The 23544-nt window shown below is 39.2% G+C and overlaps 8 protein-coding genes across 9 annotated transcripts; 6 read left to right on the top strand and 2 right to left on the bottom strand.

The window, feature by feature from the left end:
• LOC104778456 lies at positions 3227-4882 on the bottom strand. Its single transcript, XM_010502910.2, has 3 exons — positions 4764-4882; positions 4110-4177; positions 3227-4026 (listed from the first exon to the last, which is right to left on the bottom strand). The coding sequence occupies exons 1-3, from the start codon at positions 4861-4863 to the stop codon at positions 3400-3402; spliced, it is 795 nt and encodes a 264-aa protein (XP_010501212.1). The 5' UTR covers positions 4864-4882; the 3' UTR covers positions 3227-3399.
• On the top strand, positions 5130-7970 carry LOC104778458 (poly(A)-specific ribonuclease PARN). Its single transcript, XM_010502911.2, has 7 exons — positions 5130-5500; positions 5590-5720; positions 5865-6184; positions 6282-6395; positions 6551-6677; positions 6767-7037; positions 7123-7970. Exons 1-7 carry the CDS (start codon positions 5130-5132, stop codon positions 7859-7861), a joined length of 2073 nt encoding a protein of 690 aa, XP_010501213.1. The 3' UTR covers positions 7862-7970.
• LOC104778460 (cysteine synthase 2-like) lies at positions 8438-10734 on the bottom strand. The gene is made up of 6 exons (XM_010502913.2): positions 10462-10734; positions 10278-10352; positions 9905-10048; positions 9430-9819; positions 9109-9344; positions 8438-9004 (listed from the first exon to the last, which is right to left on the bottom strand). The coding sequence occupies exons 1-6, from the start codon at positions 10672-10674 to the stop codon at positions 8782-8784; spliced, it is 1281 nt and encodes a 426-aa protein (XP_010501215.1). The 5' UTR covers positions 10675-10734; the 3' UTR covers positions 8438-8781.
• LOC104779385 (pentatricopeptide repeat-containing protein At1g55890, mitochondrial-like) lies at positions 10858-11608 on the top strand. Its single transcript, XM_010503735.2, has one exon. It carries the CDS (start codon positions 10904-10906, stop codon positions 11606-11608), a length of 705 nt encoding a protein of 234 aa, XP_010502037.1. The 5' UTR covers positions 10858-10903.
• LOC104778459 (pentatricopeptide repeat-containing protein At1g55890, mitochondrial-like) lies at positions 12562-14046 on the top strand. The gene has a single exon (XM_010502912.2). It carries the CDS (start codon positions 12609-12611, stop codon positions 13794-13796), a length of 1188 nt encoding a protein of 395 aa, XP_010501214.1. The 5' UTR covers positions 12562-12608; the 3' UTR covers positions 13797-14046.
• LOC104778461 (mitochondrial import inner membrane translocase subunit TIM50) lies at positions 14395-17023 on the top strand. Of its 2 annotated transcripts, none has more exons than XM_010502916.2 (10): positions 14395-14803; positions 15053-15150; positions 15253-15289; positions 15380-15441; positions 15545-15658; positions 15815-15919; positions 16005-16103; positions 16204-16360; positions 16462-16564; positions 16680-17023. In XM_010502916.2, exons 1-10 carry the CDS (start codon positions 14491-14493, stop codon positions 16723-16725), a joined length of 1134 nt encoding a protein of 377 aa, XP_010501218.1. In that variant the 5' UTR covers positions 14395-14490; the 3' UTR covers positions 16726-17023. The 2 variants fall into 2 exon arrangements, with proteins under 2 accessions (XP_010501218.1, XP_010501219.1); XM_010502917.2 differs by having other exon boundaries at positions 15053-15141.
• LOC104778462 (zinc transporter 11-like) lies at positions 17460-18726 on the top strand. Its single transcript, XM_010502918.2, has 2 exons — positions 17460-18034; positions 18116-18726. Exons 1-2 carry the CDS (start codon positions 17560-17562, stop codon positions 18631-18633), a joined length of 993 nt encoding a protein of 330 aa, XP_010501220.1. The 5' UTR covers positions 17460-17559; the 3' UTR covers positions 18634-18726.
• On the top strand, positions 18793-21852 carry LOC104778463 (DNA-dependent metalloprotease WSS1-like). Its single transcript, XM_019244003.1, has 5 exons — positions 18793-19209; positions 19375-19570; positions 19860-20504; positions 20597-21260; positions 21499-21852. Exons 1-4 carry the CDS (start codon positions 19052-19054, stop codon positions 20786-20788), a joined length of 1191 nt encoding a protein of 396 aa, XP_019099548.1. The 5' UTR covers positions 18793-19051; the 3' UTR covers positions 20789-21260; positions 21499-21852.

A 23544-nucleotide genomic window follows, 5' to 3' on the forward strand; every position in this document is an offset into this window, starting at 1 on the left:
GTATCTTTGATGAGAGGCACTAGGGTCGGAATAAGACCAGCTTCTCGCATGGCAGAACATCCAGACGATGACGAAACCAGGACTGTAACAAGGGATAACAAGGCTTCCGCAAAACCCAGAGACCACTTGGAGGTATTACGAATAACAGAATCAATCGCTTTCTCCATTAGGCCAGATAGCAAACCACGATTCCCCCCAGATGTGACTGCAGTTATAACAGCCGGCTGCCGAGTTCGATCTTGCGATAGTGCAACCAAGGAAAGCATGCATAGTATCCTCATTTTCTCTGGAACAGTATCCTCATAATTTACCAGCGTAACTAACTCATTTACAAACTCGGGTTCGCCATTAAAGAAAGAAACAACATTCTCAGTGTCACCAGTTGCTTGAACCAATACAATGAAAGCATATAAGCGAATGCATGTATACTGCTGCCGGGTTGCCAAAGAAGAGAACGCCCTTGCAAATCTCAATCTGGTCAACAACGCAAATCGCAAACTGGGAGGAACATTATGATCAATGACTAATTTGTTCAGAATTTCCAGGTCAGACTCTGCACGCATGCTGGCATCAGGTACATGGATAACTTGTAAACCGCCAGGAAGCTCACTTGATGATTCATTAGAAGCATAAAACTCAAAATGAAGAGTACAGCCTAGCTGGTGAGAAACCTGATCACAACTGTCTTCTGTGGCACAGGACGTCAAGCCAAGGCCTTCCTCTTTTCCTCCCCAGCCTTGTGCAAGGGAAAATAGTTTCAAATTCAGGGAAGCATCTCTTATGGAGTACTTTCCAACTTGCCTTTTCAAAAAGGCAGCCAACGTCTGCAGACAGGCTTCAACAACATCTGCATCAGTAGATGCAAGCAGGAGAGAAAGATGCTGCTGCAGTTATGAAGAAAAAAAAGTGTGTCAGAATTATGGAGATAGACAGCTTAGTAGTATATAAAGCAATATATCTAGCGAAACAACCAGCAATCAACATATAACAAGAGTTGATAAATATCAGCAATATAAAGTCGTATCTTGGGAAAATATAAATGATATTTAGGGGGATTCTGGCACACAGATAATTACCTCATAGGAACTATAAAAATGTTTATTTGTGCAATTCTCTAAAACAACTCTGATAACTCGGAGAACTTGCAGAACAGCATCCTTTGGGAAAGGTGGATCAGATTCCTCAAAGGTTTCCTCAATATGCAGATCCTTCCTTACTTTAACGTGCTTCTCAAAAAATGTGTCAAAGTAATTGAAGAGGTCCACCCAGTGATGAAAGTCACCCTAAATAAAAGAAAAAGAAAACGCTCCACACATGAAAACAAGAGTAGACAAGAAAAAGAAAAAAGAAAAAAGAAGAAAAAGAGGGAAAACAGGATATAAAATTACCTTGTCGAATTCCCAGCGGAAACATGCAAGGGGTTCTTGTATTTGCTCGAGTGGAACAGCAGTAACACTATTAATGAAAGATTTGATTTTGGGAGGCTGGAAGAAATAAAAGAAAAGAAGGGGTGTTAACACAGGCAATACATACAACATCAAATAGAATGGAACCGCACACAACAAAAGATTATAAAACTTAATTGAAAACCATTAACCAACGCCTCCAAGGTTTGTCTTAAGAAGTAAAGGAATGAAACAAATATCATATGAATAAACCATATATAAGAAACATAAAACCCAACAAAATTCACAGAACCCCGATGATGTGTTGATCTAGTAAAAGATACATGCTAGTTCTACGATAAGCCAGAGAACAAAATATATAAATCAATAACAAGTAGCCGAAAAGAGTGATCTAGAAAGTAGATAAACACGCAAATGCAAAGACAGATACAATAAACAATATGATAAAAGGGTTTAATTACGTGGTTTAGGAACACTCACCACTTCCGAAGCCCTTCTCCTTCTAAGCTTCATGATGATTAGATTTTAGAGGCAGGGGAGCATCTCCTGAAGCAAAAAAGAAAAAAAAAAGACTAAGAGGATTAAGCACTGATCAAATCGTGAATTGATCAATACACCGAGATTAAGGAGGACTCGAATCAAAAAAAAAAATCAACGGGGGATGATCTGGTCTAATTACTTGGATTGATGGCGATCGGTGAGGTAGACGAACGAGAACGAGAACGAGAAGAGGAGGGAAAAAAAAGAAGAAGAGAAGAATTGAGGTTCCTTGGAGAAATCGCAAGTGAGGTGGAGCGATCCGAAACTAGGGTTTTGAAGAGGATCGCGTAAAAATAGAGAGAAGAAGGGATTTTGATAGGGAGAGAGAAAGACGCTGAGAGAGAGAGAGAGAAGTGGAGAGAAGATTTCTAAGCTAAGGCGCTTTGTGTTTTATACACACACCTCCAGAACATTTTTTCTTCCAATGCCGGTTTAACATATAACTATTTTCTTTTATTATTACTTTCTTTTTTTTGGTGAAAATTTTATTATTATTATTATTGCTTTCTTGAATATATTTTTTCCCAATTTTCTTCTTTTACTAATATTGGAACTATTTTTTATTTATTATTGACTTACCATAATATTTATCAAAAATCAAGCCAAAAAAGAAAAAGTATAAAAATTTGTCAAAATACTTTACATATTTAATTTCTTGTAATTNTAGAGAGAGAAGTGGAGAGAAAGAAGATTTCTGAAGGAGAGCAGCTAAGCTAAGGCGCTTTGTATTTTATACACCTCCCGAACATTTTTTCTTCCAATGCCGGTTTAACATATAACTATTTTCTTTTATTTACTTTCTTTTTTTGGTGAAAATTTTATTATTATTATTATTATTATTACTTTCTCTAAATTTTTTTTCCCAATTTTCTTCTTTTACAAAGATTATAACTATTTTTTAATTTATTATATTGACTTACCATAATATTTATCAAAAATCAAGCCAAAAAAAAAAAAAAAAAAAAAANATAGCAAATTTGTCAAAAATGCTTTACATATTTAATTTCTTATAATTTAACATGAAAAAATGTTTTGATATTGCCGAATATTTATATTTATATATCACGCGCTGTGCATATAATTAAAATCTGTTGCAGGGATATATCAATGATCTTGATATAGCCTGATTTTTTTATCTATCTTATTATATAAAGCATCTTTTTTATTCTTAAACGAGTTTGATTAGAAAGTAAAAAAGAGAATCCTTGAAAAAAAAAGAGAGTAGAAGCAAAAGCTAAAGACAATTCTCTGATTCTTTTCTTCACATCTAATGCCTTTTTTTGATTTCTTCCCTCATGACTTACAATATATTTTGAGACAGAATCACAAAAAACTTACTAATTTATTTACAAACTATTTGTCAAAAAGAATCATCATCACTTGCACATCTACACAAAGCTACTTCTAGTGCAATGAGGCATTAAGGGTGAGCTTATTAAAAAAAATAAAAGACTCAATCCTCGTAGTCAGGTACCTCAAACACCAGAAATTTTGTAGCAGAACTGACTGTCTTACCGTCTAGAGTCTTGCTTCTGAATATAGATGATGACAATGAAGAGGAAATATGACTCTTTCCGTGCATTCTGATGTTGTTTGCTGCCACAGTTACTTTCTTGCCTATCATCTCGTTTACATCCACAGAGTCTCCACGTTTCCTCTCCGGCGTTTTTGCTATGAAGCTGTTGAAACATTCAGTGTTTTTCATCTCAGCAGCACTTGCTATTGATGATGACGATCTTATGGTTTCAGGTTCAGGTGTGGAAGGACCAAGAAACTCTCTCTTGTCAAAAAACGTTTGTCTCTCAGCAGCAAGATTTTTTGTATTTGGTTTCGCCCTAGACTTGTTTGTCTTCTTGTTTTCACCTTGTTGGATCAGCGCAGTGACTCCTTCAATGCTGTTAGATATGGAGATGCCTTGTCTAATTTGCGCCTTCTCAATGCTGTTAGATATGCTTGGCTCTTGTGATCCGTTTACAACCCGAGCTTCTGCATGGATAAACCAGGGCTTTTGGTTATCCCGGAAGATGTACTTCATAGGCATCGACTCAACAAGGTAAAAAAAGCGAGACTTTCGTTTAACCTATACGACAGAAGAAGCAAACGTTAGAATGACTCTTTGCAAGCAATGGATTGAAAATGGAAATGCTTGCTTATTTGCATTACCATCAGACCACGAACTTGTATCTCCCCCAAGCTCGATAAGCAACTTGCATGTGTCTTCTCGAGTTTTCCTGCAAAAGAAAACATTTTGCATTGCTACATGTTCTGATTGGTAAAAGGTAAGTATGAAAATAGTGTAACACAAACAAAAAAGATCATTATTCTTCAATTTGAAGACACAAGACAAAAAGCAAAAAAAAAAAAAGAGGAAAACAGAACAATACATGTGCAATCTCATCTCATCTGATGATGTCCTGAAGAAACAAATGAAGTTAACAAATGAACTGAGAAAGGCCACTGTGCAGGTCCTCAAGTGTGTAATAGACAGAACATCAGAAGAGAAAACAAACACCAATGATGCAGAAGACAATGTGAAGAGAACACTTGTTTTCAATGCTCATCATTGGAGTCATTACCTTAAAATTTATCTGTAACATCCAGCAAAAGTTTTCATCCCACAAATGCGCATGCATACATTATACATCCAGAAAGATTGAATCCAAGAATCCTACCAGTCAGTACACACCTATAAGCTAAGTTTCGAAATTGAGAAACCGAGAAAGACCAAAACTTTATAGAACACTGTAGCCTACGGAGTACAAAATCGAAAGATAAAAAGAGGGTTTTTATTTAGAGGGTGGTATCGAGCTTACTTACTCTTGAAATCTGCCGCTGTGATATCCAGAGGAACCGTCATGACGATTCCAGTTCCCAAGTTAGTCTCAGTGAAGACAGCCACTTCTTCTGCAAACGCCATTGTGTAACACAACGGTGGCGAAGTTGGTGCGTTTTGTAATTTGTTCGTCGGAAAAATAAAAACAAACCACGCTGTTTTCAAGCCATGTAAAGACAAATGCTTGCAGTTTTTATTGATCTAAAAACGGCAGACTGTGTTAGTGTATATTTCAAAAGACTGAAATTTTTAAAACGGTAACGTTTGGTTATCGGAGTCTTCTCTTCCACCGATGAGCAAAACCTAAACAATGGTTGTTTGATTCTCTCTCTCTCTCTCTGTTCAAAAAAATGCGCCGGCACAAGCAATGGCCTTTGAGGCCTCTTCTTGCCTACAGCTTCTGCTCTTCGGCGGCGGAGAGAGTTAGTACCTCAACGGCTGCGGCGGCGACGGCGGCTTTTCCGTTGAAGCATGTGACGAGGTCGAACTTCGAGACGACGCTGAATGATCTGCGTGCACTCGTGAAGGCTGCGGATTTCGTGGCGATTGACCTAGAGATGACTGGCGTGACGAGCGCGCCGTGGCGAGACTCCTTAGAGTTCGACCGCTACGACGTCAGATACCTCAAAGTCAAAGACTCCGCCGAGAAATTCGCCGTCGTTCAGTTCGGCGTATGTCCCTTTCGTTGGGATTCTCGAACTCAGTCATTCGTTTCCCACCCGTTAGTGTCCTCTCTCTATCTCTCTTTCTCCTTCTCTCTTTACCTTAAAATTGTGTTGCTTTGCCGATGGGTTTGTCTATTTTGGGCAGGCACAATTTCTTTGTATTTCCTCGGCAAGAGCTCACATTTGATCCACCAGCTCATGAGTTTCTCTGCCAGACGACTTCCATGGATTTTCTCGCCAAGTATCAATTTGATTTCAACACTTGCATACATGAAGGTGCTTCCTTTCTCCTTTTTGTTTGATCCTTATGTTTGCATTCCACATTTGGATGTTCTGAAGACAAAAATAGAGTTAAGCAGTCAAGTCTGTTTTGGAAGTGTAGTTAGTCCTCGAGGAATTCACATATTTGAATAATCCCAGGAATATCTTATTTGTCCAGACGACAAGAGGAAGACGCAAGTAAGCGTTTGGAAACGCTATACAGCGAGGAGGGGATTGATTCATCGGGTGAAACAGAGGATTTAAAGTTGGTGCGATTGGCGGATGTTCTATTCGCTGAAAGGATGAAGAACATGCTGAATGAATGGCGGACTGGCCTGTTACATGGTGGGAATGTATCCTCTGAGTCTCCAAGGATCTCAAATGGATCAACTCAGAGTACTGAAACCGTGTTTCACCACATGCGTCCAGCTCTCAGCCTCAAGGGTTTCACTTCTCATCAGCTCAGAGTTATTATCTCGGTAATGCTCTCTGTTCTAAGATTGATCTCTGTTGTTCATCTTTTCTTTAGACTGTTTTTTCTTTTAATCTGTTGGCTCTGTATTTTGGCTTTTGTAGGTTTTAGGAAAGCATTTTGGAGATCTTGTCTACTTACATTCAGATGATAAAAGTTCATGTTCACAAGACTTTGTAGTGTACACTGAATCAGAATCGGACAAGGAAAATCTCATGGTAAGGTAGCATTACATTGCTGGAAAGATATGTTACTATTTGAATCTTGACTGGGAATGATGAAGTGAAGATGATCTAGCTGTAATGTAGTCACTGATTCTTCTACTTAAAAGCCTTCTTTAATTTAGATATCATTAATGTGTATCTATTCACAGAAGGAGGCAAAGGATGAGCGCAAGAGAGTGGGGGAAAGAAAAATACAATCTGCAATCGGCTTCCGTCAAGTGATTGATCTACTTGCTTCAGAGAAGAAGTTGATTGTTGGCCACAATTGTTTCCTCGGTATGCAAGCAAGTTGCTTCTCTATACGTCTATGAAGGTTTTGTAACATAATGATCCCTCGCTCTAACCATTTTGTTCATCTGACACAGATATTGCACATGTATACAGCAAATTTGTTGGTCCTCTTCCTTCAACAGCTGAGAAATTCGTCGCCTCCATCAACAGTCACTTTCCTTACATTGTTGACACCAAAATACTCTTAAATGTGAACCCAATGTTGCATCAGCGGATGAAGAAGTCCAGTACATCACTATCCTCCGCGTTTTCTTCGTTATGTCCGCAAATCGAGTTTTCTTCAAGATCCTCGGACTCGCATCTTCAGCAGCGTCTCAAGATTGATGTTGAAGTAGACAACATCAGGTTTGTTCCTTCTTTATTCTCGGCATGAACACTTGACTGTGTTCTGATTTAAACTGTTTTTTAACGGACGTTTTCTCCGCTTCAGGTGTTCTAACTGGAATGCAGGAGGAAAACATGAAGCCGGTTATGATGCTTTCATGACAGGTTGCATCTTTGCGCAGGCATGCAATCATCTAGGGTTCGACTTCACACAGCATTCGCAATCAGATAACTTGGCCCATAATGAGAAACTTGAGAAGTACATCAACCGTCTTTATCTCAGCTGGACTAGAGGTGATATCATCGACCTTCGAACAGGCCACACTAATGCAGATAACTGGCGAGTCTCAAAGTTTAAGTACGAGAATATTGTCCTCATCTGGAACTTCCCACGAAAACTGAAGGCTAGAGAGATCAAAGAATGCATCTGCAAAGCCTTTGGCTCGGTTTCCGTCATCTCTGTCTACCACATTGATGACTCTGCGGTTTTTGTCTTGTTCAAGAATTCAGAACTTGTCTGTGACTTCCTAAAGCTTAAGCGGCAGCTGGAGTCAAGCGATGGTCCAGTTTCGGTTCTTCACCCATTATCCAAGATCCTCGAAGGTGGAAACACTGGAGCTGCAGACTACGAAGCATACAAAGAGATTTGCAGCTCTCATATCTCAGAGATCCTATTCTCTGACCAAGCTGAAACAGTTGGTGTGAAATCGAGAACAAGACCCGACCCACAAGATGAGACTGATAGAAGAGAAGAGAGCACAGTCGCTGTGACTCACAAAGCATCGGATTTGATTGATGCTTTTTTGGCCAATAGAGTTGAAGTCGAAACTGCTACGACTAATTAACTAAGCTAGCTAGTTTTTTTCTTTTTTTTTGTGTGTCAACGTGAAACGCAATAATTTAATACAAGATTATTTGTTTTTGCGTGACCAAAATTTTGAAACAGAAACAGGTGAAATAATGTGCGAACTATCAGGTATTAATCTCAAACAATTGATCCAATGGAGATGTCTATCTCAATCAAGTTATCTTCTGCTTCAATTTCTTCCCATATCTCGATGATCATCATCTCCTCATAATACTCTTCTTTGGTCATCAAACGTTTCTTCGCACTCTTCAACTTCTCTTCCCTTTCTTCTCCCACCAGAGAAATTTCTATCAACCCATCTTCCTCTTCGTGTAGATTGGTTCTGGTATCCTGACCTTCAAGCTCCTCCTGATCATGAAAGTAATATTTGGGTTTCTTGTTGAACACGTCACTTGCGTAGAGAATGTCAGAGAGAAACAAGATTGGGATAGTTATGAGAATGCAAAGATTCTTAAAGAAAGAAAGTGACGAGATCAATAGTGTCTTGTTGACTCCATTTTTTGCCATTGTTGGGGTCATTAAACCTTACACAAACCGACTTACACATGGAAGGAGGATTTTGGATATATATCTTTATAAGAACTTTAAGTTTCTAATAGAATGCATTCAACACAGACAAGATCTAATGGATACAAAGACAAAATCTGATTACATGTTCCCCATAATCTTGTAATGGAGCCCATTAGGTCAGGACTTGTGGTCAATTGAGGAGACAGGTGTTAAATGCAGTTATGGGAGTTTCAGAGGTCAGACACATGTATTGTTGCTTTGACTTTCTCCCGTTGATTCCAGACGTAGCTATTGTCTCCAAGAATATGTCACCATCATGTGAACCGAGAAACCCGCTGCAGACCTAGGCTTGATGAAATCTGAAGCTACTCTAACAGATAGATAGTTTCACTTAATGCCGAGGAACTCTAATCCGATAGCGGTTGGACTCAATCCATATCGATCCAAGTACTTAGGGTCGTGAAACTTGCTTAGATGTCTCATTCCGCTATCACAAAGAATGGTGACAATTGTGTGACCAGGACCAAGGGTTTGAGCCACCCTCACTGCCCCAACACAGTTCATAGCTGAGGAGCTACCAAGAAAAAGCCCATCATTCTCCAGAAGAAACCTACGAACATAAAAAAGAAAGATATCAAGATCCCAACTTCTACAAAATCTTTATCAGTATTATCTAAAACAGGTATGTAGAAACATATAAAGAATGAGCACTACCTCGACATCTCAACCGCTTCTTTATCAGTACCACGAAAACCGCCATCAAGTTTTGCCATGAGGAAGTTTTTAGTAAGCCTGTTGATTCCTATCCCTTCTGTTATTGTATCAAATGGGTTCTTTAGTCGACGCCCTTCAGCTTCCTCTCTTGTGTACATCACTCCCCGTGTTACTTTATTGTACAGACCGGATCCAGGAGGATCGATCAGGAAGCATTTAACTCTTTCATTCTTTTCCTGTTTAAAAGCAGAAGAAACTTCTGAGTTTTTGTGTTTATAACATACATAAATTACCCATTCATAAAGCTGTGATGAACCATACCTGCAGAAACCTTGAAACGCCAGCTAAAGTACCGGCGGTACCCGCAGCAGCAACAAAGGCGTCGATGTTGCCATGAGTCTGGTGCCAGATTTCAGGGCCAGTACCTTCATAGTGAGCCCTATAATTTGCCAAGTTTTCAAATTGATCTGCGAAGAAGCCACCTGTAACTGAATCTGAGAAAAAGGAAGGCTCTTTCTCTTCCGCAACTGTGCAACCATTAGTTTTCGCCTGGTGTATGCCATTTGATTCGCGTTCTAGTCTTCTCTTTGATGCTAACTCGTTTGCTTCCTCAGCCCGTCGCCTGGCAATGTTGACAAAGTGATCTTTGTGAGTTATTGAGACTGGCCTCACCCTCTCAACAGTAGCTCCAAGGGCTTCAATTATTTGAGACTAAAATAAGTCCAACACAATACAAATTTGAGTATATAAATGCATATAGAGAAAATGGGTATCATCAAAGTGTTTGAAAGATAACCTTTTCAATAGCAGCATCATCAGGTATAACAACATGACATTTACACCCGTATGCTGGAGCAACCGTAGCAAGACTAATGGCAGTACTCCCCGCACTACCCTCTGTTACAACTCCTCCCGGGAATAGCTTACCAGATTCCAAAGCCTAAACAAAATAAATCAGGGTTCTCTGACTCTCTTCTAGAATTCACTTATACCATATTAACTGGAAGTTGTATTGCAAAACACTAATATGAATAAGCCAAGCTGATGAATTTTAATCACTGACATTGTTAAGAATCTTAAGACGCAATTTAACCCAAGTTGTCATTCTAACTGCTAAGAGCAGGACACAATCTAAGAAGTAGAAATTTGAAACCTTTACTATGTGTTACCTCTTGAATGATCTTCACAGCAACTCTATCTTTAACGCTACCTCCTGGATTCAAAAACTCGCATTTACCAAGAATCTGAAGACCAGAAGAAACAAAGTAGAATTTAAAAAATTGCAACTTTAACTCATAATTTGCACTAAAGTCAGAACAAATCGACACTAGATAAAGATAATTCGAGAAAAACCTCACATCCAGTAGCCTCAGAGAGACTATTGATACGAATCAGAGGAGTATTGCCAATGGCATCGACGAGCCCGTTTCTCATACTCAGCTTCTCCTTCCTCTTCCTCTTCTTCTTCTCGGAGAGGCGGATGAAGAAGCTCCAGTAACAGTAAGAAGAAAGCAACACCATCGCCGCTGCAGCAACAACAGCGCCAGTTACCTTAACAGGCGCCATTGAAGCTCTCACCACCTCCTCCTCCTCCGTATTCAAACCGGTCAAGTAATGTAATTTAGGTCGTCGGCAAAGGCAACTCTCTTTCTATTATTTTTTTATTCTAATCCCCAATCTTCCCATTAATTAAAAATACGGCACTAATGTTTATAAATTATCAAATGCATCCTTCTTTTGATTAGTTCTTATTCTTAAACCCGTGTCCTGAAACCCTCGGCACACTATCAAAACGATGTCGTCTCTATCTCGTGTTCTCCGTGGCATTTCTACGATCCGCCGTTTTTCCTCCGCCGCCACCGTAGCCTCCGAAACCACGGCAGTCTCGGCCGCAATCTCGCCACCTCAAAAGTCACTTGCCAGTATAGTAAATGGCGAACGAAACCCCAAACAGATCGTGGAGAAGTTCAAGAAGGCATGTGAGTCGGATCGGTTCCGGAATAACATAGCCGTGTACGATAGAACCGTGCGCCGCCTCGTCGCAGCTAAGAGATTAAACTATGTCGAAGAGATTTTGGAGGAGCAGAAGAAGTACCGCGACATGTCAAAGGAAGGATTCGCGGCGAGGATCATTTCTCTCTACGGGAAAGCGGGTCTGTTTGAAAAAGCCCAGAAGGTGTTCGACGAAATGCCTGAAAGAAACTGCAAAAGGTCAGTGTTATCCTTCAATGCCTTGCTTAGTGCATATGGGCTTTCCAAGAAATTCGATGTGGTTGTAGAACTTTTCAACGAGTTACCAGGAAAGTTATCAATCAAACCAGATATTGTATCTTACAACACTTTGATCAAGGCGTTGTGTGAGAAGGGTTCTTTACCCGAAGCTGTTGCATTGCTTGATGAGATCGAGAACAAGGGTTTGAAACCTGATATAGTCACATTCAACACAATTCTACTGTCGTCGTATCTAAAGGGACAGTTCGAGCTAGGGGAAGANAGATAACCTTTTCAATAGCAGCATCATCAGGTATAACAACATGACATTTACACCCGTATGCTGGAGCAACCGTAGCAAGACTAATGGCAGTACTCCCCGCACTACCCTCTGTTACAACTCCTCCCGGGAATAGCTTACCAGATTCCAAAGCCTAAACAAAATAAATCAGGGTTCTCTGACTCTCTTCTAGAATTCACTTATACCATATTAACTGGAAGTTGTATTGCAAAACACTAATATGAATAAGCCAAGCTGATGAATTTTAATCACTGACATTGTTAAGAATCTTAAGACGCAATTTAACCCAAGTTGTCATTCTAACTGCTAAGAGCAGGACACAATCTAAGAAGTAGAAATTTGAAACCTTTACTATGTGTTACCTCTTGAATGATCTTCACAGCAACTCTATCTTTAACGCTACCTCCTGGATTCAAAAACTCGCATTTACCAAGAATCTGAAGACCAGAAGAAACAAAGTAGAATTTAAAAAATTGCAACTTTAACTCATAATTTGCACTAAAGTCAGAACAAATCGACACTAGATAAAGATAATTCGAGAAAAACCTCACATCCAGTAGCCTCAGAGAGACTATTGATACGAATCAGAGGAGTATTGCCAATGGCATCGACGAGCCCGTTTCTCATACTCAGCTTCTCCTTCCTCTTCCTCTTCTTCTTCTCGGAGAGGCGGATGAAGAAGCTCCAGTAACAGTAAGAAGAAAGCAACACCATCGCCGCTGCAGCAACAACAGCGCCAGTTACCTTAACAGGCGCCATTGAAGCTCTCACCACCTCCTCCTCCTCCGTATTCAAACCGGTCAAGTAATGTAATTTAGGTCGTCGGCAAAGGCAACTCTCTTTCTATTATTTTTTTATTCTAATCCCCAATCTTCCCATTAATTAAAAATACGGCACTAATGTTTATAAATTATCAAATGCATCCTTCTTTTGATTAGTTCTTATTCTTAAACCCGTGTCCTGAAACCCTCGGCACACTATCAAAACGATGTCGTCTCTATCTCGTGTTCTCCGTGGCATTTCTACGATCCGCCGTTTTTCCTCCGCCGCCACCGTAGCCTCCGAAACCACGGCAGTCTCGGCCGCAATCTCGCCACCTCAAAAGTCACTTGCCAGTATAGTAAATGGCGAACGAAACCCCAAACAGATCGTGGAGAAGTTCAAGAAGGCATGTGAGTCGGATCGGTTCCGGAATAACATAGCCGTGTACGATAGAACCGTGCGCCGCCTCGTCGCAGCTAAGAGATTAAACTATGTCGAAGAGATTTTGGAGGAGCAGAAGAAGTACCGCGACATGTCAAAGGAAGGATTCGCGGCGAGGATCATTTCTCTCTACGGGAAAGCGGGTCTGTTTGAAAAAGCCCAGAAGGTGTTCGACGAAATGCCTGAAAGAAACTGCAAAAGGTCAGTGTTATCCTTCAATGCCTTGCTTAGTGCATATGGGCTTTCCAAGAAATTCGATGTGGTTGTAGAACTTTTCAACGAGTTACCAGGAAAGTTATCAATCAAACCAGATATTGTATCTTACAACACTTTGATCAAGGCATTGTGTGAGAAGGGTTCTTTACCCGAAGCTGTTGCATTGCTTGATGAGATTGAGAACAAGGGTTTGAAACCTGATATAGTCACATTCAACACAATTCTACTGTCGTCGTATCTAAAGGGACAGTTCGAGCTAGGGGAAGAGATATGGGCTAAAATGTTGGAGAAGAATCTAGCGATAGATGTCAGGACTTACAATGCTCGGTTGCTTGGGTTAGCCAACGAGGTGAAATCAAAAGAGCTAGTTAGTCTCTTCGAAGAACTGAAGGCTAGTGGGATCAAACCTGATGTTTTCAGTTTCAATGCTATGATTAGAGGGTCTATCAATGAAGGAAAAATGGATGAAGCTGAGTCGTGGTACAAAGAAATTATGAACCATGGGTATCGTCCTGATAAAGCCACGTTTGGTTTATTGCTACCTGCTATGTGTAAAGCAGGCGACTTTGAGTCTGCGATTGAGCTCTGCAAGGAGACATTCAGTAAGCGGTATCTTGTCGGTCCAACAACGTTGCAGCAGGTAGTTGATGAATTGGTGAAAGGGTCCAAGAGAGAAGAAGCTGAGGAGATTGTGGAGATTGCAAAGACCAATGATTTCTTAAAGTTCAAGCTAAATTTGCCGTCCCAGGAAGAGTAGTAAGTGGTTCATTCTGCTACTCGCACACTCTAGTGTCTTGTTACATTGTGTGAGAGCCCCTTAGTTTGCGGATGTTGCCCAGTTTGTGGCTTTTCTACTTGTTTGAAGTAACTTTCCTCTTATGGGGGAGGAAAACATGTTTCTTTCTATGTAGTAGTTTGGTTATTTGAGTTTGACAAAAAACAGCATGTAGTCGAGTTCTAGGCAGAAGAAACGCTACACATTTAATAAAAAAAATTTGGTTATTAAAGGGTAGTATTTCTCAAAAATAAATTGCATTTCCCTTGAACCTCGACATAAATGTTGTAAGAAACTTCATTAATTAGATATTAAAATCCTGAAAGAAAAAAAGGGAAAAAAAATGTATTCACATAGTATCATAATTACACTGTTTGTCACTGTGTAAAATGTGTGTTACAATGAAATGATAATCTTGGTAAACAAGTAAAAAAAAAAAAAAAAAAATCAATATTGATGGCGTGGACAAAAAATATCGGAGTTGAAATAAACCGACTTCCAAACAGTCGATAAGAGTCTTTAAATGAGAGCCCAATTAGTTAAACCTGTTTCCAAACACACTCATTTGTTTATTATTTTCATTTCCTCCGATCGCACACACAAATTCAAAACCCTACTTCAACCCTTGCTGCGATTCACAGAGAGCTTAGGGGGAAGAAAACGCCGAAATCGGAAAATGGCGTCTATAGTTCTTCGATCTCGTATTTTGTCAAGATTGACGAAGCCTAGATCTCGTAACCTGAGATTATTCTCTTCTGCGGAAGCTTCTTCCTCGAATTCTACATCGAGGTATCAAGGAATCTCCTCTGGCCAGTCCGTGTTTTCTGATTTTCCACCGCCAAATCAGCCTCTTCCGCCGCCTCCTCCTCAAGCGGAAGCTGCAGCCGCGGCAGCGGTGGGAAAGGAACGGAAAGGTCTTAAGTATCTTGGTTACGCACTCACCTGGGCACTCACTGGTGCTACCGCCGCTACCGGTTACGCAAGTTTTGGTCTGTACTTTCATTCCCTTCCATTTATAAAATAACTTTTTTTCCTCTCCCGTAGATTACTATTTTTGATCGGCTTTGCAAAGCTGCTCTTGCTGTGAAATGTGTTGTTGTTAAGTAGTCGCGGCATTGCGTTCCAGTTTCTTTATGTGTGGATTTTGAATTCAGTGTTCTTCACTTGGTTGAAGCATGAAATCACTCGCTGTTGACTCTTTTAGTTCTGATTCATACTTCTTTTGTTTCGTTTTACAGCTTACACAATGGATGAAGTGAACGAAAAGACTAAGGCGTTCCGAGAATCAGCTAAGAAGACGCCAGTTATTAATTCTTCTGGCATTGATGTGATTGATGTGAGTATCTCGAGTCCTACTTAACCCTCCTTGTGCTGTCAAGTTTCCTCGCTTTAAAATATTGTTTTATAAGCTTCGCTGAATGTACTCATCTCTCTGCAGAAATATCAAACTATGTTGTACTCTACTGCGATGACAGGTACAGTCCTTTCGCCACTGTCATCATAACTTACAATAGTATGTGTTTAATTAAGCATAGCATGAGTTGGTTTGCTTGAATTCTGATCAGGTTCTGCTAAAGCCATTGATAAGTATTTGGAGCTTAGGGAAATTGTGGAGGAACATGTGAAAGTACGTCCTTTCACCAAGAAACAATATTGCTTTTTGTTGCACCTTTTTTTTTGCTCTTCTAATTTCTTCTATAATTCTTATTTTCTTACCGTTTCCCTAATAGGGCTTTGCGGAACCTCCCTCGGAAAAGCTTCTCCCTGATTTGCACCCCGCAGAACAGCATGCATTTACTCTAGTTCTTGATTTGAACGAGACACTGCTTTACACAGACTGGAAGGTAGCAATTTCATTGATTTACTGGTCATCAAAAACTTGCATCATAGACGTGAATATCTAGGCTCAGAGTATCTAAGCAGTCCTGGTGAACTGATTTGGTTTCTTAAGTAAAGCTGTATTTAACCTTTTCTGCCTTCATATTTACAAAAATGTTTAGCGAGAAAGGGGGTGGAGGACATTCAAAAGACCAGGTGTGGATGCATTCTTGGAGCATCTTGGGAAATTCTATGAGATTGTCGTGTATACTGATCAGATGGATATGGTAAAGTCCCCACTGGTTTGTTTTAGTTTTTTTGCTTGTAGTGTCATAGTAATGCGACAACTAACACTATTTTCATTGCTTCTAGAACTTAGGGCCGATCTGTGAGAAGTTAGACCCAAATCGCGTCATACGTTTTGCGCTGGGAAGAGTCGCTACTAAATATGAGAATGGAAAGCACTATAGGGTACGTAAGCAGCTAGTTTTATCTCTGTCAAATAATTTTTTCCTACTTGCCACATTACATTAGCTGTTTCTCAACTGGCTGTTAAAAATTCCTGCTGCAGGATCTGTCGAAGCTGAACAGAGATCCGAAGAAGATTCTCTATGTTAGCGGAAATGCCTTTGAAACAACCCTTCAGCCAGAGAATAGCGTGCCAATCAAGCCTTACAAACTTGAAGCTGACGACACGGCCCTAGTTGACCTGATACCCTTTCTTGAATGTCGGTATTTTGTAGTGTGGAATAACATAAGTTCTAGTCCAGTCTTGTGAGCAGCCTTTATCAGTGTTGTCTGGTTGATTCTTCCTGTTTTTGTTATGCAGATGTAGCACGTAACGCTCCAGCTGACATCAGACCGGTTCTAGCCTCTTACGAGAGAAAAGATATTGCCAAAGAGTTCCTTGACAGGTCCATAGAGTATCAAAAGTGAGTCGATATATCAGAACTTTTTCTTTACCCCAGTCGTATCAATGCATTAAACTATTAGCTAGTGTCCCCCACTAAGACTGTTATATATATATATATATATATCTGTACGCAGGCGAATGCAAGAACAACGGGGACAAGGCCGATTCTGGAGGCGTTAAAGGATCTAATATTTTATGTATAGCGAGAGACAGTTATATCGTCATTGATGCTGCGCACTATAAAATAGGAACAAGAGGTACTGTTCATCGCTATGGGTTTAGGTAAAATTCAAACTAAAATGGATGGTGTCTTTCTCATCAAGGAGTTGTTATGTCTTTGCCCAATTTTCCTCGCCTTTGTCTCTGATTTCCATAGAAAACTTCTCTTTGAGAAAACTAAAAAAAAAAAAAAAAATTATCAAATTGAAGGTTCATTTTTCGTTGACTAACAACAATACAGTTTCCTCTGATTTTTTTTTGTTGCTCTTTTTAACAAATTGAGTTATGATTATGAACTTTTTAGACATTCTTGGTTGAAACGTCTGTTGGTAGGTATTGCTAAAAAAAAGTGTAATTTACCTTTTCTAGTACGCTAGTCTCTGTCTGTTTTAATGCGTAAGGTGCAAAATATCAGGTCTACAATTAGGTCAATCAACCTCTCCTTTAGAATTTTTTTTATTTATTTTATATTTAATTCAGTTAACAGATTTATCTTGTTTATCTGAACCAAATAATTGAACTTGTTTTCTTCATAAATATGAATTCATCGAAAGATAAGTCTATGTCTAGCAACCAATTGCAAAGTTCCTTCACCTGTAATCCTTTTCAATGTGTAAGTTGTAATCAACCAATCAAAAAAACCATAAATTTATGGTTATGTAGTACAAAACTCCATCCATGACTTTTAGTTTATATAGTACGACTCTTTTAAACACCACTTATTTATTACACGACATATCTAAATCTCTGAACTTGGAATCACGGACACATAAACTCACTAAAGATATAATTCACATGTCTCGTCCTCTTCTCATCGTCTTCTTCCTCTTTCTTGTCTTGGTCGTCCCTTGTCTCTCCCATGGAACCGGAGCAGACCACGACGACGATGAGGCCCCGCCCGTTAAGAGTAGTTCTGATCTCAAATCAAAATCCTTAATCTCTGTCAAAATAGGTTGCCTTGTCATCATCTTTGTCCTCACGTTCATAAGCGGAATATCTCCTTATTTCTTGAAATGGAGTGAAGGGTTTTTGGTTCTTGGAACACAATTCGCCGGAGGAGTGTTTCTTGCAACCGCCTTGATGCATTTCTTGTCAGATGCTGATGAGACGTTTCGGGATTTGTTGACGGCTGAAGGAGAGTCGGAGCCTTCTCCGGCCTACCCATTTGCATATATGTTGGCTTGTGCTGGTTTTCTGCTGACAATGCTTGCTGATTCTGTCATCGCTCATATCTACTCAAAGAAGACCCAAAGGGATTTGGAGCTTCAAGGTACCAAAAAGTTTCTAACTTGTGAATCTCAATCGATAAATTAGAAACGGTTATTGAGTGTTGAAAGTTTGGTGCTTTCAGGAGGAGAAGACAAATCGAGACAGACGTCAGCAACAAGTGAAACATCCGTCGGAGATAGCATTCTATTGATCGTAGCCCTCTGTTTCCACTCTGTTTTCGAAGGCATAGCAATTGGGATCTCAGAGACAAAATCAGATGCTTGGAGAGCTCTATGGACAATAACACTCCACAAGATATTTGCAGCGATCGCCATGGGAATTGCTCTCCTCCGTATGATCCCTGACCGTCCTTTATTCTCCTCAGTCACATATTCTTTCGCATTCGCCATCTCTAGCCCAATCGGTGTAGCGATCGGGATAGTCATCGATGCAACCACTCAAGGGTCGGTCGCTGATTGGTTATTCGCGGTTTCGATGAGCTTGGCGTGTGGGGTTTTCGTGTATGTGTCAGTGAATCATTTGTTGGCAAAAGGGTATACACCAAACAAGAAGGTTCATGTCGATGAGCCTCGTTATAAGTTTTTAGCTGTGTTGTTTGGAATTGTTGTCATCGCCATTGTTATGATATGGGACACTTGAAAGAAAGAAAAAAAACACCAATTGTTTCAAAATATTGTTATGGATGTTCGATTTTGGATCATTAATATGCATTTTCTACCAATCCTTTCGTTAGACTTGACTACTTTTGGCAATAAATAATATCACAAGAGTTGTTATATAAAACGGTACGGATTAATAAGATGGGCCTGTAATTGTTTTTTTAGGATGAGAGAAAAAAAAAAAAGAGCTTCTTCTTCAAACCGAGACCTATCTGAGTCGACTCGTAAACGAAACGAGTTGATGATTACTGGATTAGCTTTTTCGTGATTCTCGTCTCCGTTGGTCGTCATTTCTCTGATATCGATTATTACTTATATTGTCGACTATCGAATTCCTTTGAATCGAATTTTTTAGATTATTTGAAGGCGGCGGGCATATGTGAAGTGAAATCGTGGTGATGAATTTGGGGGATTTGAACAAAGTCTGGGAAGTTAAGGCTCTGAAGAAGAAAACTAGAGCAGATGAAGCCACGAAGATTTTGGAGAAGGTAGCGAATCAAGTTCAACCCATTATGACTAGACGAAAATGGCGTGTCAAGCTTCTCTCTGAATTCTGGTAATTAAAAAGGGTTTTCATGTCGCTTCCTTCTTCTTTTTCCTTATCATCTCTTCTACATTAATTATATCATTCTCTGCCATTTCTGTGGAAGAATGATACAAAGTAATTGACTTTTTAGGGTTTCATCAATGACGTTTGTTCTTTGATTTTTGAAATTGGCAGCCCAAAAAATCCAAGGCTATTGGGGGTGAATGTAAATAGAGGCGTGCAAGTGAAACTGAGGCTTCGGAGGGTAAACCATGATGGAGATTTTTTATCGTACCATGAAGTTCTTGACACCATGCTCCATGAGCTTTGCCACAACGCCCATGGTCCTCATAATGCAAGTTTCTATAAGCTTTGGGATGAACTGCGAAAGGTATTTTGATTCATTCTTTTCATGTTTATTTGACCACTTCCTGAGTTGCATCATTGAAGCTGATGATTTTATGATTCGTCCTTTCATTCATGCATATGAGATGTGCTTGTATTAGTATAACTAGTACGATTTAGAGTTCCTCTTACTAGTATTTGAAGTGAAATCAATAGTTTACGAATGTTTCATATCCAGGGGAATGCACTGTCTTACTATTGCAGAAAAATTATTGCATTACCAATGTTTCATTTGTTTCTGCAAACCGCTTTTTGACTTATTCCATTACATCTAGGAATGTGAGGAGTTGATGTCAAAGGGTATAACAGGGACAGGGCAAGGATTTGATGTTCCTGGTAAACGTTTGGGTGGAGTTTCTCGTCAGCCTCCTCTCTCATCTCTCCGAGCAACTGCAGCTTCAGCAGCAGAAAAAAGAGTGCGTGCCGGTACTCTTTTACCCTCAGGACCCCATCGTCTTGGTGGTGATAGCAACATTATGTCAGATCTTAGTCCAATTCAGGCTGCTGCAATGGCTGCAGAAAGGCGTTTAAATGATGATATTTGGTGTGGTTCCCAATCCACAGAGGGTTTAGAAGACGAAGAGAATGATAGTGAAACTTGTAAGGAACCCATTTCCGAAAGAGTAGATTGCACAAGCTCGATTGCAAAATCAGTAAAAAGATGTAATAGCTGGTCCAATGCCAGCTTTGGCCCTCAGTGTGGATCAGATGTTATTGATTTGACGGAGGAAACACCTGAAACAAGATGTACTAAAAGAAGTTGCAGCTCAGGTGATCAAGGTCCTTCTTGTTCCAAAGATGAACCGAACTTTGGTTTCATGAATTCATCAGTAACTTTTCCTTCCACAAGCCATGATGCAAACCACAACAGAGAAGAACCTTCAATGTGGGAGTGTGCAGAATGCACCTTATTGAACCCGGTATGTAGTGTATGTTTTTCAAGTTTAAACTTAGAAACTTCTCATTATCTCTATTCTGTTTTTCATTATATGTCTTAATTTTCTTCCACCAGTCATTAGCTCTAATATGTGAGCTATGCACTGCCCTAAAGCCAAAGGAAAGGGGGATGAAACACAAGGTTTGGACTTGCAAATTCTGCACACTTGAAAATGAGGTGAAGTTAGAGAAATGTGAGGCTTGTGGTCAGTGGAGATACTCTTATGGAGCACCACTGTCAACAGGTGCTCCTAATGTTGGCACTTGAGGGAGTCACCAATCTTCTACAAGGATCTAAAGTCAAACTCTTGCCATTTTTTGTAGCCAAGTAACTAGATTCTCCAAGTTCTGTAAACTGTGTCCCAACTTGGGCTTGTGGCTGTGTTATGTATGCAGAGTAGGAGTATTAAATTAATAGGTAGAAAGAGTATTTTGATTTTGCAAACAGTAAAAAAAATTTGATGGGTAAACGCAATGGAAAAGATTTTTCCCTTGGAATAATGATTTTTGAGGAAGCTGAATGAGAAAAATATTGTGGTATTTTGATGGTGGGTTTGTAAGTTTGACGTTGTCGGCTTCTTGTTTTACACAGGGGATCTCTTAGTTTTCGTTGATTCCATCTTCTATCTATGGCAGTTTCAGTTTCTGGCCCCTTGAACACTCGCTTCATCGACCAAGTCCTGAAACCTTAGGCCCATTGCCTTAAGTTAATTGAGAAACTTGTATCCAAGGCATCCAAGGTAAGCTTTTCTTCTTAAATATTCTCAGAACCTGTATTCTTTGATTTCTAAAATGTGATGCTTTTTTGTTACGCCTGCTTTGCGGATTAATTAGCTTACTCGAGAGAAATTATTTTTTTTCTTTCTATCCTTTGTGTTACATTAAGCTGTGTGAACTTCCCAGTTTGACTTATATTTGAGATTTTGTTTGCTGTTGTGAACATTTATTTACATACATTGTGTGTTTGTGTGTGAACAGGTACCAAGCTCTTCTTCAATCAGTTCAGACACGGATAAGGTATAGTTTATGGCTGTTATAACAAACTACAATAAGTCAAGTGTAGACTGTAGAATTGTTCAAATATCCTGTGCGTTTTTGTTAGGATTGTAAAATTTTAAAAACTGCTCTTTTTGTTAGGATATGGTGAGGATTTTTCAAACTTTCTGGTTTATAAACCTGTTGACACAGTAGAGTGTTGAGGAATATGAGTTTCCCTAAAGTAGATAGTATCTTCAGTCTGAGTATATATGCCTGAGTTGTTTCTTGATTTCATAGTGGTGCATTATATTGGATGGTTCTGAAGATGTTTTGAGGAACTTCTGGTCGTTTATATCTTCGCCGTTCCTTATTTCACTTTTAGTCTCAACTGTAACTGTGGGATTCCCAGATAGGAATTGATGAAAAATGTCACAAAAAGTGGTTTTATGGGTCATAAAGCCTGATGAATGTCCTAGTATAATTGACTCTAGGTATCTGTAATGTAGTTTCTGAAATCAATATGGTTGGACCAAAACTCTTTAAGTCTTAACTAGATATGAATGCAAGGTTGCATGATTCTGGCCTTCTGGGTTACTCCAGGAAATGTGGGGGAAGCTTGCTTACGTACCGTACCCATGTGGAAATTATAAGTAGATCGACATCTTTATTTATATATCAAATTAAATTTATGTCATATATATTTCGGCAAAGGAATCTTATCAAATCGGCTTGATACCAAAAATAAGAAGAGCAGCTTGCATTTAAATGGTCAGTTAACAATAGGTTAACTAATTGAATAGAGGTTGTTGAACTTGCGTATGTGACACTAGAGCTAGCTAGCTACCTCCTCATGCATGAACGATTCGTGAACAACCACCGTCTCATATTCTTAGTTTAAATACGCATTTCACTTCTCGTACCCTCAAAAGAAATATAATACAAACAAATCACTAATTTTCCTTAATTGGCATGATGATCAAGTTTCTCTTGTTAACTCTTCTAATGATCATCTCTCCGATTTGGGCCGAGAATGATCTGATGATAAATGAATGCCACAATGCACAAGCTCCGACCACGTGCATGCAATGTCTTGAATCCGACCCAACCTCCGTTCATACTGACCCTGTTGGTATCGCCGACATCGTCATACACTGTCTCGACTCTCGCCTCAATATCATCATCAAGCAAGTTTGACTTATATTTGAGATTTGTCTGCTCTTGTGAACAATCATTTGCATACATTGTGTGTTTGCGTGTGTGAACAGGTACTGAGCTCTTCTTCAATCAGTTCAGACACGGAAAACGGAATAAGGCATATATAGTTTACAGTATAGTTTATGGCTGTTATAACAAACTACAATAACTCAAGTGGAAACTGTAGAATTGTTCAAATGTCCTGTGTGTTTATTTCAATGCTCGTGAAATAACTAGGACTTATAAGAATTGTAAGTTTTTTAAGACTGCTCTTTTTGTTAGGATATGGTGAGGATTTTTCAATCTTTCTGGTTTATAAACCTATTGACACATTAGAGTGTTGATGAATATGAGTTTCCCTAAAGTAGATAGTATCTTCAGTCTGAGTGTATATGTCATACTGTGCATTAAATTTGGATGGTTATGAAGATCTTTAGACTAACTTCTGGTCGTCTGTTAACAGTTAACAGTGCGGTAATACTCATTTCTTGGGTTTTTTTTCTTCCTTTTGGCACTTGGTTTTCACAACGTCCATTTTCACGTTCTGTCCATTTCAATTATTTTTAGAAATAGTTAAATTTGAATATGTTAAGCCAATTTGTTAGTTTTCACAAACGTGAAAACTTAAGAGGTATGTTCCCACGCTCGTTCCAAATACAGTAAAACCTCTATAAATTAATAATGTTGGGACTAAGACATTTTATTAATTTATAGTGATATTAATTTATTTATAAATTAATAATTATTATTTTATAGTGTAAATTAATAATTATTAATTTATAGATATATTTTTAATTGTTTATTTTTTAAAAAATTATGAATTGGAACAACTATAGCAAAATAAAATTAAAC

This window comes from Camelina sativa, chromosome 3 (genome assembly GCF_000633955.1).
Source record: "Camelina sativa cultivar DH55 chromosome 3, Cs, whole genome shotgun sequence".
Classification (NCBI taxonomy): Eukaryota; Viridiplantae; Streptophyta; class Magnoliopsida; order Brassicales; family Brassicaceae; genus Camelina; species Camelina sativa.